This window comes from Tursiops truncatus, chromosome 1, assembly GCF_011762595.2.
Source record: "Tursiops truncatus isolate mTurTru1 chromosome 1, mTurTru1.mat.Y, whole genome shotgun sequence".
In the NCBI taxonomy this organism is placed as follows: domain Eukaryota; kingdom Metazoa; phylum Chordata; class Mammalia; order Artiodactyla; family Delphinidae; genus Tursiops; species Tursiops truncatus.
Genome location: NC_047034.1, coordinates 147,032,943 through 147,049,405, shown reverse-complemented (window position 1 = coordinate 147,049,405; position 16,463 = coordinate 147,032,943). Strand labels below are relative to the sequence as shown.

Below are 16,463 nucleotides of genomic sequence, written 5' to 3'. Positions count from 1 at the left end.
AAGATTCCACATGCCGCGGAGCGGCTGGGCCTGTGAGCCATGGCCGCTGAGCCTGCGCATCCGGAGCCTGTGCTCCGCAACGGGAGAGGCCACAGCAGTGAGAGGCCCGCGTACCTCAAAAAAAAAAAAAAAAAAAAAAAAAAAAAACCTAAAAATAGAACTACTATATGACCCAGCAATCCCACTCCTAGGCATATACTCGGAGAAAACAATAATTTGAAAAGATACATGCACCCCAATGTTCACTGCAGCACTATGTACAATAGCCAGGACATGGAAGCAACCTAAATATCCATCAACAGAGGAATGGATAAAGAAGATGTGGTACATATATACAATGGAATATTAGTCAGCCATAAAAAAGAACAAAATAATGCCATTTGCAGCAACATGGATAGACCTAGAGATTGTCATACTGAGTGAAGTCAGACACAGAAAGACAAGTATCATATGATATCGCTTATATGTGGAATCTAAAAAAAGGGTACGAATGAACTTAGTTACAAAACAGAAGTAGAGTCACAGATGTAGAAAACCAAGGGGATGGGGGGGGTAAAACTGGGAGATTGGGATTGACATAGACACACTACTATATATAAAATAGATAACTAATAAGAACCTACTGTACAACACAGGGAACTCAATTCTCTATAATGGCCTATATGGGAAAAGAATCTAAAAAAAAGAATGGATATATGTATAACTGATTCACTTTGCTGTACACCTGAAACTAACACAACGTTGTAAATCAACTATCCTACAATAAAAATTTTAAAAAAAATTTCCCTTGTGGTTTCTTCTTTGGGTTATGTAGAAATATGTGGTTTAATTTCCAAATACTTAGGGATTCTCTTGATACCTCTCTGTTATTGATTTCTAATTTAACTCTACTGTGGTCAGAGAATATATTTTGTATGATTTTAATCTTTATAAATTTACTGAGACCTGTTTTATTTTTAAAAATATGGTCTATTTTGGTAAAGGTTCTTAGCACTTGAAAAGGATGTGCATTCTCCTTTACTGGGTGTAATGTCTATAAATGTCAATGTCTACAGTTTGACCTATAAAGGTCAAACGGTAGAAAATCCTAAGGAATCTACAAAAAGCTACAAGAATTAATAATAAGTGTATTTAGAAAAGTTACAGGATGCAAGGTCAGCATAAAGAAACTGTATTTTTATGTACTAGCAACAAACTACTGGAAACTGGAATAATTACCATTTATGATAACATCAAAAATATCAACTACTTAGAAATAAATCTAACAAAATATGTGTAAGTCCTATACACTGAAAACTATAAAACACTGTTGAGAGAAATTACAAAAGACCTAAATAAATGGAGAGATATACCACGCTCCTGGATCAGAAGACTCAATATTATGACGATGTGAATTCTCTTCCTACTGATTTATGGATTCAATTCAATCTCAATCAAAATTAAAGCAACCTTTTTTTTTTTTTTTTTTTTTTTTTTTTGCTGTACGCGGGCCTCTCACTGTTGTGGCCTCTCCCGTTGCGGAGCACAGGCTCCGGACGCGCAGGCTCAGCGGCCATGGCTCACGGGGCCCAGCCGCTCCACGGCATGTGGGATCTTCCCAGATCGGGGCACGAACCCGTGTCCCCTGAATCGGCAGGCGGACTCTCAACCACTGCGCCACCAGGGAAGCCCTGAAGCAACACTTTTTGTAGAAACTGATAAGCTGATTCTAAAATTTATATAAAGATGCAAAGGACTTAGAATAGTTAAAACACTAATTTAGGGCTTCCCTGGTGGCGAGTCCGCCTGCCGATGCAGGCGACACGGGTTCGTGCCCCGGTCCGAGGGAATCCCACGTGCCGCGGAGCGGCTGGGCCCGTGAGCCATGGCCGCTGGGCCTGCGCGTCCGGAGCCTGTGCTCCGCAACGGGAGAGGCCACAACAGTGAGAGGCCCGCGTACAGCAAAAAAAAAAAAAACAAAAAAAACCCCCACTAATTTAACCATATTAAACCTCGGTTTAAGCCTTTCACTGGTTCCCCACTGCTTTCAGGAAAAAAAATCTACATTCATCAGCATGCAATACAAGGCCCTTCATAGCATGATCCCTGTTTACTTCTCTCATTACATCTACTCCTCCCCCCTTACACTTGATATTACAGCCAAATAAAATGAAAAGTAGCTGCCAGAACATGCTGTGCTGATCATGACTCTATCTCTGCATACATTATTACTTCTGTATGGAATGCTCTCTCCACACTGGTAGGCCTGGTAATCTATTTTTCAAGACTCAATTCAAGGGTCAGCTACTCTGTAAGCCTTCTCTGAATCCCTCAAGTAGAAACAGCAACTTCCTTATAACAAGCACTTATAATGTGCCTCTGTTATAACATTTATCACATTTCACGATGATAATCTGTTTACATGTGTATCTTTCCAATAGACTTTAAGGTTCTAGAAATCAGGTTCCGAGTTAATATTTTCAATTCTGTACCCTAGTGCTTAATATATTACCTGGCACATACAGGTTCTCAGTAAGTACTGACTATGAGGCACTCGTATTCCTCATATCATGTTCTGACATCCTTCCAGGGTTCATCTTAGATCACCGTGGAGACTAGCTCTAAAAAAGTAACACTTAGCACTATCTTCTCAACCTTTTTCACACAGCGATAGAGTACTTCTGAGTTCCTAATTTAAAGAGGCCAGTCTCCAGCCAACATTGAGTCCTAGTCTTCTTGCATTCATCCTGTCTCACCCTCATAAAACTGACAAATCACTGGGATCAAACACCCTAAAAGTTTTATGAGTACATCTCATTGCCATAACTCACCTTCAAATCCAATACGTTCAAGCAGATTCAATGGGTACCAAATTAAAGGTTTGTTCCCAACTGGAAGCAGAGGTTTGGGAATACCGGAAGTCAGGTCTGTCATCCGAGATCCCCCTCCAACTGCCATTACTACTGCTTGAAATTCCATTTTTACAAACTGCAATCACAGAGAAAAACAAGAGAAAAAGAAGTAACAAAAATCAAAGCATACACAGTACTAATCCTATTTTTAGTTAGGTTATTGATATCCACTTATGACAAATACATCATTTCCAACTCCAGTAACCAGAATAAGAAAGGGTCCTTAGCTGCAGTATAAACATCACATTTATCCTATTCTCTTACTCACGGATATATACTCTCAGCTCCAACCTGGGGAGATGGGCTGGAGGAGGGATATGAATTAAGAAAAAAAAAAATCTGGTCCTTGTTCTTGAGTTGCTCACAATTAAGTGAAGACAAATAGAATAAATTACAGTACATTATCATTAATGCCATGGCAGGGATACATCCAAGATGCAGTAGGCATGTATAGTGATGGTAACACCTAAGTCTTCCTAGAAAAGATGGAAGGTTTTACAGGAAAGTAATGCTTGAGCTGACTCTTAAAGGAGTAAGAGTTTACCAATTTGTTTTCTGATATGTGAGTTCATATTCCTTGAAAAAAATTTTAAACTTCTGACTAGAATTAACAGCACAAATACAAGCACATTAGATCTCTGAAAAGTGTGAAATGAGTTAAGATTTTCCAATAATCCAGCCACTTGCTCCCATTTTCTCATTACCCCCAACTTGAAAGATATCACTATAAACACAAAGGTAGGCTTGTATCTTAACCTAGATTTGCAGAGCCCAATTGCAGAAACAAACCAAATTAACTCCTTTTTTTCACACTCAAGGTAATAAATGAACCTGTTTGACATTCAAAAAAATCTCTTTACAGCAGCTACCACAGAAGAGAGGCACAATAAAAGATCATAAATCAAAACCTCAACAAAATACTAGCAAACAGAATCCAACAGCACATTAAAAGGATCATACACCATGATCAAGTGGGGTTTATACCAGGAATGCAAGGATTCTTCAGTATACGCAAATCAATGAATGTGATAAGCCATATTAACAAATTAAAGGAGAAAAACCATATGATCATATCAATAGATACAGAAAAAGCTTTTGACAAAACTCAACACCCATTTATGATAAAAACCCTCCAGAAAGTAGGCATAGAGGGAACTTACCTCAACATAATAAAGGCCGTATATGACAAACCCACAGCCAACATCATCCTCAATGGTGAGAAACTGAAATCATTTCCACTAAGATCAGGAACAAGACACGGTTGCCCACTCTCACCACTATTATTCAACATAGTTTGGAAATTTTAGCCACAGCAATCAGAGAAGAAAAAGAAATAAAAGGAATCCAACTCGGAAAAGAAAAAGTAAAACTGTCACTGTTTGCAGATGACATGACACTACACATAGAGAATCCTAAAGATGCTACCAGAAAACTACTAAAGCTAATCAATAAATTTGGTAAAGTAGCAGGATATAAAATTAATGTACAGAAATCTCTTGCATTTCTATACACAAATGATGAAAAAGCTGAAAGAGAAATTAAGGAAACACTCTCATTTACCATTACAACAAAAAGAATAAAATACCTAGGAATAAACCTACCTAAGGAAAAGAAAGACCTGTATGCAGAAAACTATAAGACACTGATGAAAGAAATTAAAGATGATACAAACAGATGGAGAGATATACCATGTTCTTGGATTAGAAGAATCAACATTGTGAAAATGACTATACTACCCGAAGCAATCTACAGATTCAATGCAATCCCTATCAAACTACCAATGACATTTTTCACAGAACAAGAACAAAAAATTTCACAATTTGTATGGAAACACAAAAGATCCCGAATAGCCAAAGCAATCTTGAGAAAGAAAAACGGAGCTGGAGGAATCAGGCTCCCTGACTTCAGACTATACTACAAAGCTACAGTAATCAAGACAATATGGTACTGGCACAAAAATAGAAATATAGATCAATGGAACAGGATAGAAAGCGCAGAGATAAACCCACACACATATGGTCAACTTATTTTTGATAAAGGAGGCAAGAATATACAGTGGAGAAAAGACAGCCTCTTCAATAAGTGGTGCTGGGGGAACTGGACAGCTACATGTAAAAGAATGAAATTAGAACACTCCCTAATACCATACACAAAAATAAACTCAAAATGGATTAAAGACCTAAATGTAAGGCCAGACACCATAAAACTCTTAGAGGAAAACACAGGCAGGACACTCTCTGACATAAATCACAGCAAGATCCTTTTTGACCCACCTCCTAGAGAAATGGAAATAAAAATAAACAAATGGGACCTAATGAAACTTCAAAGCTTTTGCACAGCAAAGGAAACCATAAACAAGACCAAAAGACAACCCTCAAAATGGGAGAAAATATTTGCAAAGGAAGCAACTGACAAAGGATTAATCTCCAAAATATACAAGCAGCTCATGTAGCTCAATATCAAAAAAAGAAACAACCCAATCCAACAATGCGCAGAAGACCCAAACAGACATTTCTCCAAAGAAGATATACAGGTTGCCAACAAACACATGAAAGGATACTCAACATCACTAATCATCAGAGAAATGCAAATCAAAACTTTAATGAGATATCACCTCACACCGGTCATAATGGCCATCATCAAAAAATCTATGAACAGTGAATGCTGGAGAGGGTGTGGAGATAAGGGAACCCTCTTACACTGTTGGTGGGAATGTAAAGTGACACAGTCACTATGGAGAACAATATGGAGGTTCCTTAAAAAATTAAAAGTAGAACTACCATATGACCCAGCAATCCCACTACTGGGCATATATCCTGAGAAAACCATCATTCAAAAAGAGTCATGTACCACAATGTTCATTGCAGCTCTACCTACAATAGCCAGGACATGGAAGCAACCTAAGTGTCCATCGACAGATGAATGGATAAAGAAGATGTGGCACATATATACAATGGAATGTTACTCAGCCATAAAAAGAAATGAAATTGAGTTATTTGTAGTGAGGTGGATGGACCTAGAGTCTGTCATACAGAGTGAAGTAAGTCAGAAAGAGAAAAACAAATACCGTATGCTAACACATATATATATAGAATCTAAAAAAAAGGTTCTGGCCTTCCCTGGTGGCGCAGTGGTTGGGGGTCTGCCTGCCGATGCAGGGGGCATGGGTTCGTGCCCCGGTCCGGGAGGATTCCAGGTGCCGCAGAGCGGCTGGGCCCGTGAGCCACGGCCGCTGAGCCTGCGCGTCCGGAGCCTGTGCTCCACAACGGGAGAGGCTACAACAGTGAGAGGCCCGCGTACCGCAAAAAAAAAAAAAAAAAAAAAAAAAAAAGGTTCTAAAGAACCTAGGGCAGGACAGGAATAAACATGCAGACATCGAGAATGGAGTTGACACAGGGAGGAGGAAGGGTAAGCTGGGACAAAGTGAGAGAGTGGCATGGACATACATACACTACCAAATGTAAAATAGATAGCTAGTGGGAAGCAGCCGCATAGCACAGGGAGATCAGCTCGGTGCTTTGTGTCCACCAAGAGGGGTGGCATAGGGAGTGTGGGAGGGTGATGTAAGAGGGAGGAATATGGGGATATATGTATAGCTGATTCACTTTGTTATACAGCAGAAACTAACACACCATTGTAAAGCAATTATACTCCAATAAAGACGTTAAAAAAATCACAAATCCTTATTGATTTAAAATAAAAGTACTCTTTGACTTACAACCAATGATGTAACCTTTCAAAAACAAGTGTGAAATTCAATGTTTAGAAAAAAAATTATTGAACACCAAACTGGCAAATAATGTTGCACCTTTACCGTAATTGTGATCAGTCCTGTGCTCCTCACATCAGTATCTAATCTACAACACTCACACCCTGTACACCCAAGCACAAAGTGAAGGCTCTTGCCCAACATCCACAACTTTAAGATGTAGTAATTTCAATTCCAGCAGGCACTGCCTCAGATTGGAATTTAACTTCAATCTGGCACTGTATAACTCCCATAACATCTGATGTTATGTTGAAAAGAGCTCTGGACCCTTAAGTGTCAAAAGACCTGAGTCTGAGTTCTGGTTCTGCCACTTACAGGTGAAGTAACAAGGGGCCTGACATTTAAAACTCTCAGCGTCCTCAGTTTCTAGACGTGAGACTGGTGGTTAAGTTCACAGGCCCTCAAGCTAGACGGCCTGGGTCTGAATTCTAGTTCTACCATGAATTAGCTGTGTGATCCAGGGCAAGCTACATAACTTCTCCACCTCAGTCTTCTTAATTTTCTAAGATGAGAATAATTACAGTTTCTACTTCACATAGATTTATAAATATTAAATGAGTTAATCTATGTAAAGCACACATAATAATGTCAATCCCATGACAAGCATTATGTTTGATATTCGATAGGTCATGGAAGCCTTCTGTGCCAGCTGAACCATAATTCTGGTCCCTGTATTGCTATTCTTGCCTCCTAGTTTGCCTTTCTCCTGTGCCTAGTATTTAATCACCTATTAGACTTTTAAGACTCAGTTCAAGAACCACCTTGCCTAAAAAGCCATTCCTATCCGTTCCCACCCTCCTGGAGAAGTAAATCTTTCCTCCTTAATTGCTTCCACTCTACTATGTACAGATCATCTCTACCTTTACAGGCTGTGTTGCACATTTATTTAAATGTCTATTTCCTATGAGTTCCTTGACTGTCACTGCTGTATCCCCAGTACTTGACACAACTCCCGTCAGATGCTAGGCACTCAATCAGTGCTCTGTGGAATGAGCATCTGTAAACCTCACAACAACCCCGTGGTAAGACTCAAGCTCAAACATTAGAACCCAGGTCACTAGGTTCACAGAGGTTCCTGCTCTCAATGAGGCTCTGGGTGATAATCATGAACATAACCATCCATGATACCAGGCAGCCTGTCAAATGTCTCAGTGTCACTACCACGACTCTGGGTGATGGGAATGAAGGCAAAGACGCGTTAGCCACTCAAGTTTTAAAGGGGGTGTTATGGCATCCCAGACCTGCCTCCGTCATAGCACTCACTGCCTTCTCCCTTTGTAAACTGGTAAGATAAAACACCGTATCATAACTGATCTCTCAGCCAGAACTTATTGTATTTCACTGTCTTGCACCTAAACAACCAAAAACAGAATAAATGAACGAAGGACTTCAGTGTAAAAGACTAGGCACTGTGCTCAGGGCGTCTGCTCCTGGGTCTGGTGCTCAGTTGCTGTGACTTCTAGCAGATCTTCCCCTCCCTGAAACTCAGTTTCCCCATCTGTTGCACGAGGTGGCTGGCTCGGATTCTCCCCGAGCTTCCTTCTAGTTCGGGCACTTGGCTCTGAGGCCGGGTCGGGCAGGCACTCGAGCTGGCGACTCAGACTCTGCACCCCCGCCAGCCGCTCAGGCCCTCCTTAACCAGGCTCGAGGAGCCCGCCTCCCTCCGGTGCAGCAAGGCCCGGCGGCCTCCGCCGCGCGACTCACCCCGCCAGCCAGCTCGTGCGCAGCCTGGCAGCGCACTAGCCGCAGCTTTACCTCACGTCCCCGCGCGCCACAACCCCTCGCTCGCGTGGCTCCCCACGCCGCCGCCGACTGACAGCCCAAAGGCGCAGGCGCGCGATGGCCGGGCAGATCGATGGGACGAACTGGGCAGGCCCGCGCAGAAGGAACGAGCACCGAGTGATAGATGCCGGCCGAGAAGGGCACGGCGGGGAGGAGGGGAGGAGGCGAGGAGGCGGGGCCGCCTGAGCCTTTTCGTTCGTTCACACATCACCAAGGCCCATTGAGCGTCCCTCACAGGGCAGGGGAACTAGTCATAGCCTCTTCCTTCAGGCAGTTCTCCTTCTAGGACCTGGCCTCAACCGCCACTCTGCGAAAAGAGAGCTCTTTGGGAGCTGCGGTTTGGGGCTAGCCAGTGGAGAACTCACCAAGGATTGCCAAGGTTTTCTATGTCCAGTGAGGTCTAATGTGGCGACTCAGCGTTGGCTTTCTGAACCAGACTATTATGGTATGGAAAACATCCACTTGTAGCCATCAAAACAGTTGTTCGGGGGTGTGGGATTAGGGAAGATCTCATTGAGATGGTGACACTGAACAGTGGCTTGGAGAGAGTGAGTCAAATGTATATCTTGGGTAAGAGCCTTCCCAGAAGACTAGCCAGCAAGTGCAAAGGCCCTGAAGAGAGATGGCAAGTTCAAAGAACAGCAAGGAGACCAATATGGCTAAAGCAAAGTAAGCCAGGGTGAGAGTGGATGATGGCAGAGGAGGCTAGAGAGGCAATGGGGAAGAGGGTGAAGAATTCAGATCCTGTGGGTCTTGTAGGCCGTTGTGAGGACCTTGAATTATGCAGAGGAGCAGCGATGTAACAGTTTTTAAAAGGATCACTTTGGTTGCTGTGTTGAGAACAGACTCCCTGGAAGCAGGGGAGTTCTACCATGACTCAAACACCTGAGTCTAGACTCCAACAGTTGTGAGAGATAATAATAAAATATTTATTTGTTTTAAGCAGTAAATTTTGACACAGATTGTTAAGCTACATTATCTGATTTTTTTTTCTTTTTTTTTTTTCTTTTCTGCGTGGCTTGCGGGGATCTTACCAGGGATTGAGGCCAGGCCAGGGCAGTTAAAGCACTGAGTCCTAACCACAGGACCACCAGAGAATTCCCTAAACTACATTAGACAGCAGGAACAATGGTCATTCTCTCACACACACATTCCTGCAATTTCTTAAATCTTTTGGAAGCTTCCTCTTTTTCTATCCATCTCTTAAATCTTGAGTTGCCTTAGCTCCCTGCCAGTTAGGAGGCAGAGTCTAATTTCTGCAATAAAAATAAACGAGTTTGACTTCATTCAACAATATTTTTTGCGTGCCTAATATGTGCCAACCAGTATCTTAGATGCTAGATGCTGGGGATACAACAACCAATGAGAAAGATAGGACTTGTAATTTTCCCCAGACTTTCAGCCAGAAGAATAGGAGCTCAGCTTAGAACTTACTAAGAAAAAGTCCTGAGCCACATCCATAAAACCAGCCTATCCTTGCCCTGCCTCTCCTTCACTTTAGAATGCTGGTGATGAGTTATTGGAAAATTGTTTGTTTTAACTCAAAACACTGAGTTGGTAAAAGGGAGCCGAGCCGTGAAGTGATTGATTTGGCCACAAGAGACCTGAAACTTGACTACCCTTTCCTTCTGCAGCAAGATTCTCTCTTTCCTTGGTATTAGCCCAAGCAAGCAGAAGCCTTGGGAATTATAGCATGGTTTTGAGGTAAGAACTAGTTATGAAGGAAGAACAGCATTCAACTTCATATCTGTCATCCATTTTTTTTTTTTTTTTTTTTTTGCGGTACGCGGGCCTCTCACTGCTGTGGCCTCTCACGTTGCGGAGCACAGTCTCCGGACGCGCAGGCGCAGTGGCCATGGCCCACGGGCCCAGCCGCTCCGCGGCATGTGGGATCCTCCCTGACCAGGGCACGAACCCGCGTTCCCTGAATCGGCAGGCAGACTCCCAACCACCGTGTCACCAGCGAAGACCCTGTCATCCATTTTTTTAAATTTAATTTTATTTATTTTTTATACAGCAGGTTCTTATTAGTTATCTTTTTTATGCATGTTAGTGTATACATGTCAATTCCAATCTCCCAATTCATCCCACCACCACCCACACACACTTTCCCCCCTCGGTGTCCATATATTTGTTCTCTACATCTGTGTCTCTATTTCTTCCTTGCAAACCAGTTCATCTGTACCGTTTTTCTAGATTCCACATATATGTGTTAATATACGATATTTGTTTTTCTCTTTCTGACTTACTTCACTCTGTATGACAGTCTCTAGGTCCATCCACGTCTCTACAAATGACCCAGTTTCGTTCCTTTTTATGGCTGAATAATACTCCATTGTATATATGTACCACATCTTCTTTATCCATTCGTCTGTCGATGGGCATTTAGGTTGCTTCCATGACTTGTCTATTGTAAATAGTGCTTCAGTGAACATTGGGGTGCATGTGTCTTTTTGAATTACGGTTTTCTCTGGGTTAATGCCCAGTAGTGGGATTGTGGGGTCGTGTGGTAATGCTATTTTTAGCTTTTTAAGGAACCTCCATACTGTTCTCCATAGTGGCTGTATCAATTTGCATTCCCACCAACAGTACAAGAGGGTTCCGTCATCCTTTTTTTTTTTTTTTTTTTGCCGTACGCGGGCCTCTCACAGTTGTGGCCTCTCCCGTTACGGAGCACAGGCTCCGGACGCGCAGGCTCAGCGGCCATGGCTCACGGGCCTAGCCGCTCCGCAGCATGTGGGATCTTCCCGGACCGGGCACGAACCCGCGTCCCCTGCATCGGCAGGCGGACTCTCAACTACTGCGCCACCAGGGAAGCTCCTATCACCCATTTTAAATGCTCATGTTTAAACTAGCAAATGTTTTTCAGGGAGCTAGAGAACTTCCTCCTCTAGTTGAGGAAAGCAGTTGAGGGATTACTTCAGTTTAAACTCACTTTAAATTATTCCCTTAGGGCAGCAGTTCTCAAACGTTTTGGTCCCTGGACCCTTTACACTCTTAAAAATTATTGGGTGTAAAGCAACTATACTCCAATAAAAATTAGTTGAAAAAAAATATTGGGGGCTTCCCTGGTGGCACAGTGGTTAAGAATCGCCTGCCAATGCAGGGGACACAGGTTTGAACCCTGGTCCGGGAAGATCCTACATGCCACGGAGCAACTAAGCCCATGCGCCACAACTACTGAGCCTGTGCTCTAGAGCTCGTCAGCCACAACTACTGAGCCCTCATGCTGCAACTACTGAAGCCCACGCGCCTAGAGCCCGTGCTCTGCAACAAGAGAAGCCACCGCAATGAGAAGCCCATGCACCACAAGGAAGAGGAGCCCCTGCTCGCCACAACTAGAGAAAGCCCGCGCTCAGCAACGAAGACCCAATGCAGCCAAAAATAAATAAATAAAATAAATTTCTGGAAAAAAAAAATGATTGGGAACCCCAAAGAACGTTTGTTTGTATAGATTATATCTGTTGATATCTATCATATTAAAAATTCAAACTGAGAAATTTTAAAAACAGTAATTCATAAAAAATTGAAACAATTAAACCTATTACATGGTAACAGTAACATTTTAATGAAAACATAACTATGTTTCCAAAGCAAAAAAATTAGTGAAAGAATGCAATGGTTTCATTCATCTTTTTGCATGTCTCATTAATGTCTGGCTTAATAGAGAACAGCTGAATTTTCTCATCAGTTGTTTTGGGTGATGAAAACCCGACCTCACACAGATACACCGTTGGAAAAGGGAAAGATATTTTAATAGCCTTTGTCAGATAATGTGGGTATTCTTCGATACTACACACCAAACTCAGTAAGTGGTAGTTGGTTAAAGATTAGTTGCAATGTAGAATCATTTATATCAATGACCATTTTGTACTCTGTTATAATACTTGCATTTTGAATGGGCATTTTACCCATGCATGATTTTGCAACTTGATGCATTGATCATTTATAAAATACTGGTTCACTAGGTTATGTAGATCTTCCTAATGTTGACTCATTATACAATATTTTTAAAGTCACATTTGTTAATATCACCACCAATCTCATTAGAAAAGTCCTTAAAAATGTTGGCAAGCTTGTGATGACAAATACAACTTTCCCAGACTTCTGATTTTCTCTTGAAAGCTCAAATATTATCATTGTTAGTGGTTTTCTTTGAAGTGACTGGCTTACTTCACTCATTTTTTTTTTTTTTTTTTTTCGGTACGCTGGCCTCTCACTGTTGTGGCCTCTCCCGTTGCAGAGCACAGGCTCCGGACGCGCAGGCTCAGTGGCCATGACTCACGGGCCCAGCAGCTCCGCGGCATGTGGGATCTTCCTGGACCGGGGCACGAACCCGTGTCCCCTGCATCGGCAGGCGGACTCTCAACCACTGCACCACCAGGGAAGCCCGATTCACTCATTTTTGTTAATCTTTTGTCCACAGTTTGTCAGTTGTTCTTTCAAGTAAATATAGTGTTTTGTGAAAAAAGCAGTAGTTCAAAAATCAAACAATGGCCCAAGTGATTTTCTGGAGACAACTATCATACTTCTTTCATATATGCACAGAAGTTTTACATGTGTACTTCCTGTTTCATCACATAGAATATTAAAAAGATGTGTACTCAAGGACAAAGATTTAATAAAATTATTTTATTGCCTCATCAAAGACATTAAGTGAAACTTACTTTATTTTTTTATTTTAATTTTTATTGCAAGTGTGTGGCAGTGAAGAATACAGTGACTATTAATACAGTTTGATATCTCTGATTTGATTGATGCTAAAGCACCAGCAGTTTTATCCACCATTGCTTTTGTACCATCAGTGCAGATATCAGTGCAGTGAGAGAGGCAGATAGTGTCTTAGTATTATTATAAAAATAGCCTTGGGGCTTCCCTGGTGGCGCAGTGGTTGAGGGTCCGCCTGCCGATGCAGGGGACACGGGTTCGTGCCCTGGTCCGGGAAGATCCCACATGCCATGGAGCGGCTAGGCCCGTGAGCCATGGCTGCTGAGCCTGTGTGTCCGGAGCCTGTGCTCCTTAACGGGAGAGACCACAGCAGTGAGAGGCCTGCGTACCGCAAAAAAAAAAAAAAAAAAAAAAAAAAAATAGCCTTGACCTGATAGATCCCCTGAAAGGGTCTTGGGGACTCGCTGAGGTCCACGGAGCTTACTTTAAGAACTGCTGCCTCATGGACTTCTTGCTGGCTCCCACTGCTTCTAGTCCTTACATTATGGCACTCACCACAAAGGATTGTCATCTCCTTTTTCATGTCTTCTGTATCACACTGGGAGCCCCCTAAGGACAAAGGCTGTATCTTATTTACTTCTCTCTCCACAGATCCTAGCACAGGATCTGGGACATGCTAAGTAATAATATTAAACAAATTAGAAATTTCTCAGAAATTTCCCCTTGTCCTCCGATTTGGTGGTAGGAAAACTGGGCTGAGGGCCTGGGTCGCTGATAACATCTCTTCTTCGGAACACTTCTTTTCACTAAGTCAATCTACACTATTAGCCCTCATGCCTAGCCTCATTCTTATTATTTACTTTTAATTATTAATTACATAGGAAGTATTTAATAAATGCTTATTGAATACAGGCTATTCCCTATAATGTTTGTTTCCTGTTCACATTTCTTCCCTAAGGGACATTTATGTGTATGTGTTTGTATGTGGTGGGGAAACAGTTTAAGAAGGTCAAGCTCTAAAGTTCTCCTTAAACTATGGGAGACAAAAGAAACCTTTCAAAAGTTGGGCCTTGGCTCAGAAATACTCTTCCCACGGTCTGCAAGAGATCTCTCTTTGGGAATTTACTGGCCACATCACAATATTCATCTACTCCATCTGGCTGAGGACTTGTCAGTGGGGCAGGGGATTATTATTCTTAGAGTGCTGAGTGAAAGATAAAAGTGAAAAGAGAAACTCTACTTTGGCAACCAATTGCAGGTCCCAAAATATTTGTGTTTTATTTTTGTACATAAGCCCAGCAGTTTCCTAATAGATTCATGACAAGTTAGAGACCAAATGATGCTCCAGTGTTTACATAAAGAGCTTGGAAAGAAACTTCATTAACTAGGAATTCAATATTTCCTTTCAAGCACACAGAATTTTCATTGTTGGTGGTTTTGAAGGTCAGAATCTAGACATTTATGCTCTAAACTGATGGGCCAACTTTAAAAATAAGTGATTTAATCAACTTTTAAATTTTCTTCCTTTATTGAAAAACTTTTCAGATGGCTGATTTTCCTTGGTTTTAAATTGAAAAGTATGGTTTATTGGCCACAGTTCATTTATTTATTGAACAACTATTTATTGAGTGACTACTATGTGCCAAGAATAGTTTTAGGCTCTTAGAAGATATTAGTGAACAAAAAAGGATCCAGCCTTCATTGTAGCAGGGAGAGGCAGCATAAATTATAAGGAAGCTTAAATAATAAATGAGTAAACTGTACCATATACTAAAAGGTGATAAGTACTTTGGGAATATGAAGAAGTTAGGCAGGGAGGAGGGACAGGGAGAGGGAGAACACCATATTGACAGCATAAAGTCTTAGAATTTTATAGAGGTTATTGAAATTTGTGATCTATGTCTCATTTAAATCTTTCCACAACTTAAAAAAAATATTTTATTTATTTATTTATTTGGTTGTGCCAGGTCTTTGTTGCGGCTTGAGGGCTCCTTAGTTGTGGTTTGAGGCCTCCTTAGTTGCGGCTTGAGGCCTCCTTAGTTGCAGCTCACCAGCTTAGTTGTGGCATGCAAACTCTTAGTTGCGACATGCATGTGGGATCTAGTTCCCCGACCAGGGATCAAACCCGGGCCCCCTGCATTGGGAGCACAGAGTCTTAACCACTGCGCCATCAGGGAAATCCTTTTCCACAACTTTCTATCTAATAAATTCAGAAACAGATACAAAAGGAACAAGTGACATCAGTAAAAATGGTGAAGTTCCTCCAAAAATTCTCTCCTCCATAAATGCAAATTGTCAGAATCAACTTGGATCATGTTGGATGTGCATCCATGAATGAACAATCATGTCACTTTTTAAAGTCTGTTGGTAATTAGTCACTGCACATCTCTTATTCAGTTCATTCATAGACAGCAAAGAATATAGTTGTGTTGCTTCCTTGTCTTCCAGTGATAAACCCATGTGACATTAAAAAGAAAAAAGGATAATTGAGAATTGGCCAACAAAATGAAAGTGCAGCAAATAAATGAGAAGTGATAATGCTGGAAGTGAAATTCAAATTGAGCATAAATGGAGTTGTATCATGGGGAAGTTAACACTTCTGTCTTGAAAGAGTATAGATATGCAGCCAGAAGGACTTAGTGAGGGCAAGCTTATCCATATAAATGAGGCAAGTGGCTGTGACAAAAAGGATGAAGTTGTCCCAGAGGAAGTGATGTCAGCAACAACTTCACATGAAAAGAATTCTCAGAGAGATTTCATGAGATTGAAAGTACAAAGAATAAAATGCTGGAAGGTGATCTAAACTTAGAGAGGAGTATGACCATTCACCAAGACTTAGAGTAGATGCTTGCTCCATATTACAAGGCAAGAAAAAAGAGGCAAGCACTGTTCAAACTGCTCTTGATAAGCGTTTTACAAAGAAAGAAAGAAATTTAATTCTTAAATCTTCTAAATGCTTTAGATTTCAATGTACTAAGTAACTATTAGTTTTACTAGTTTTTCGTTTCCTTGTACATTTATAATTGTAGGAGAGTTTTTAATGTTTTAACAAAACATTTGTCATGGAAGAGTGGTAATTTCCCACATTGATTATTATTATTTTTTAAAGTTATTTATTTATTTGGTTTTTTGTTTATTTATTTATTTACTTTTGGCTGCTTTGGGTCTTCGTTGCTGTGCGCGGGCTTTCTCTAGTTGCGGTGAGCGGGGGCTACTCTTTGTTGCGGTGCGCGGGCTTCTCATTGAGGTGGCTTCTCTTGTTGTGGAGCACGGGCTCTAGGTGCGCAGGCTTCAGTAGTTGCAGCATGTGGGCTCGGTAGTTGTGGCTCACAGGCTCTAGAGCGCAAGCTCAG

General features: G+C 41.5%; 1 protein-coding gene across 3 annotated transcripts in view; it reads right to left on the bottom strand.

Annotated features, from left to right (window-relative positions):
- EIF2B3 (eukaryotic translation initiation factor 2B subunit gamma) overlaps nt 1-8,542 on the bottom strand; it is a 156,422-nt gene extending 147,880 nt beyond the window's left edge. For 2 of the 3 annotated variants that reach the window (XM_073790688.1, XM_019937912.2), the window contains exons 1-2: nt 8,416-8,542; nt 2,811-2,967 (exon numbers count right to left, since the gene is read on the bottom strand). In XM_073790688.1, the coding sequence (XP_073646789.1) occupies nt 2,811-2,958 (148 nt within the window). In that variant the 5' untranslated portion in view covers nt 2,959-2,967; nt 8,416-8,542. Of the gene's footprint in view, nt 1-2,810; nt 2,968-8,364 lie in introns of all 3 variants that reach the window. The other variant, XM_019937911.2, reaches the window with a different exon arrangement.
- Between the last annotated feature and the right edge of the window lie 7,921 nt (nt 8,543-16,463).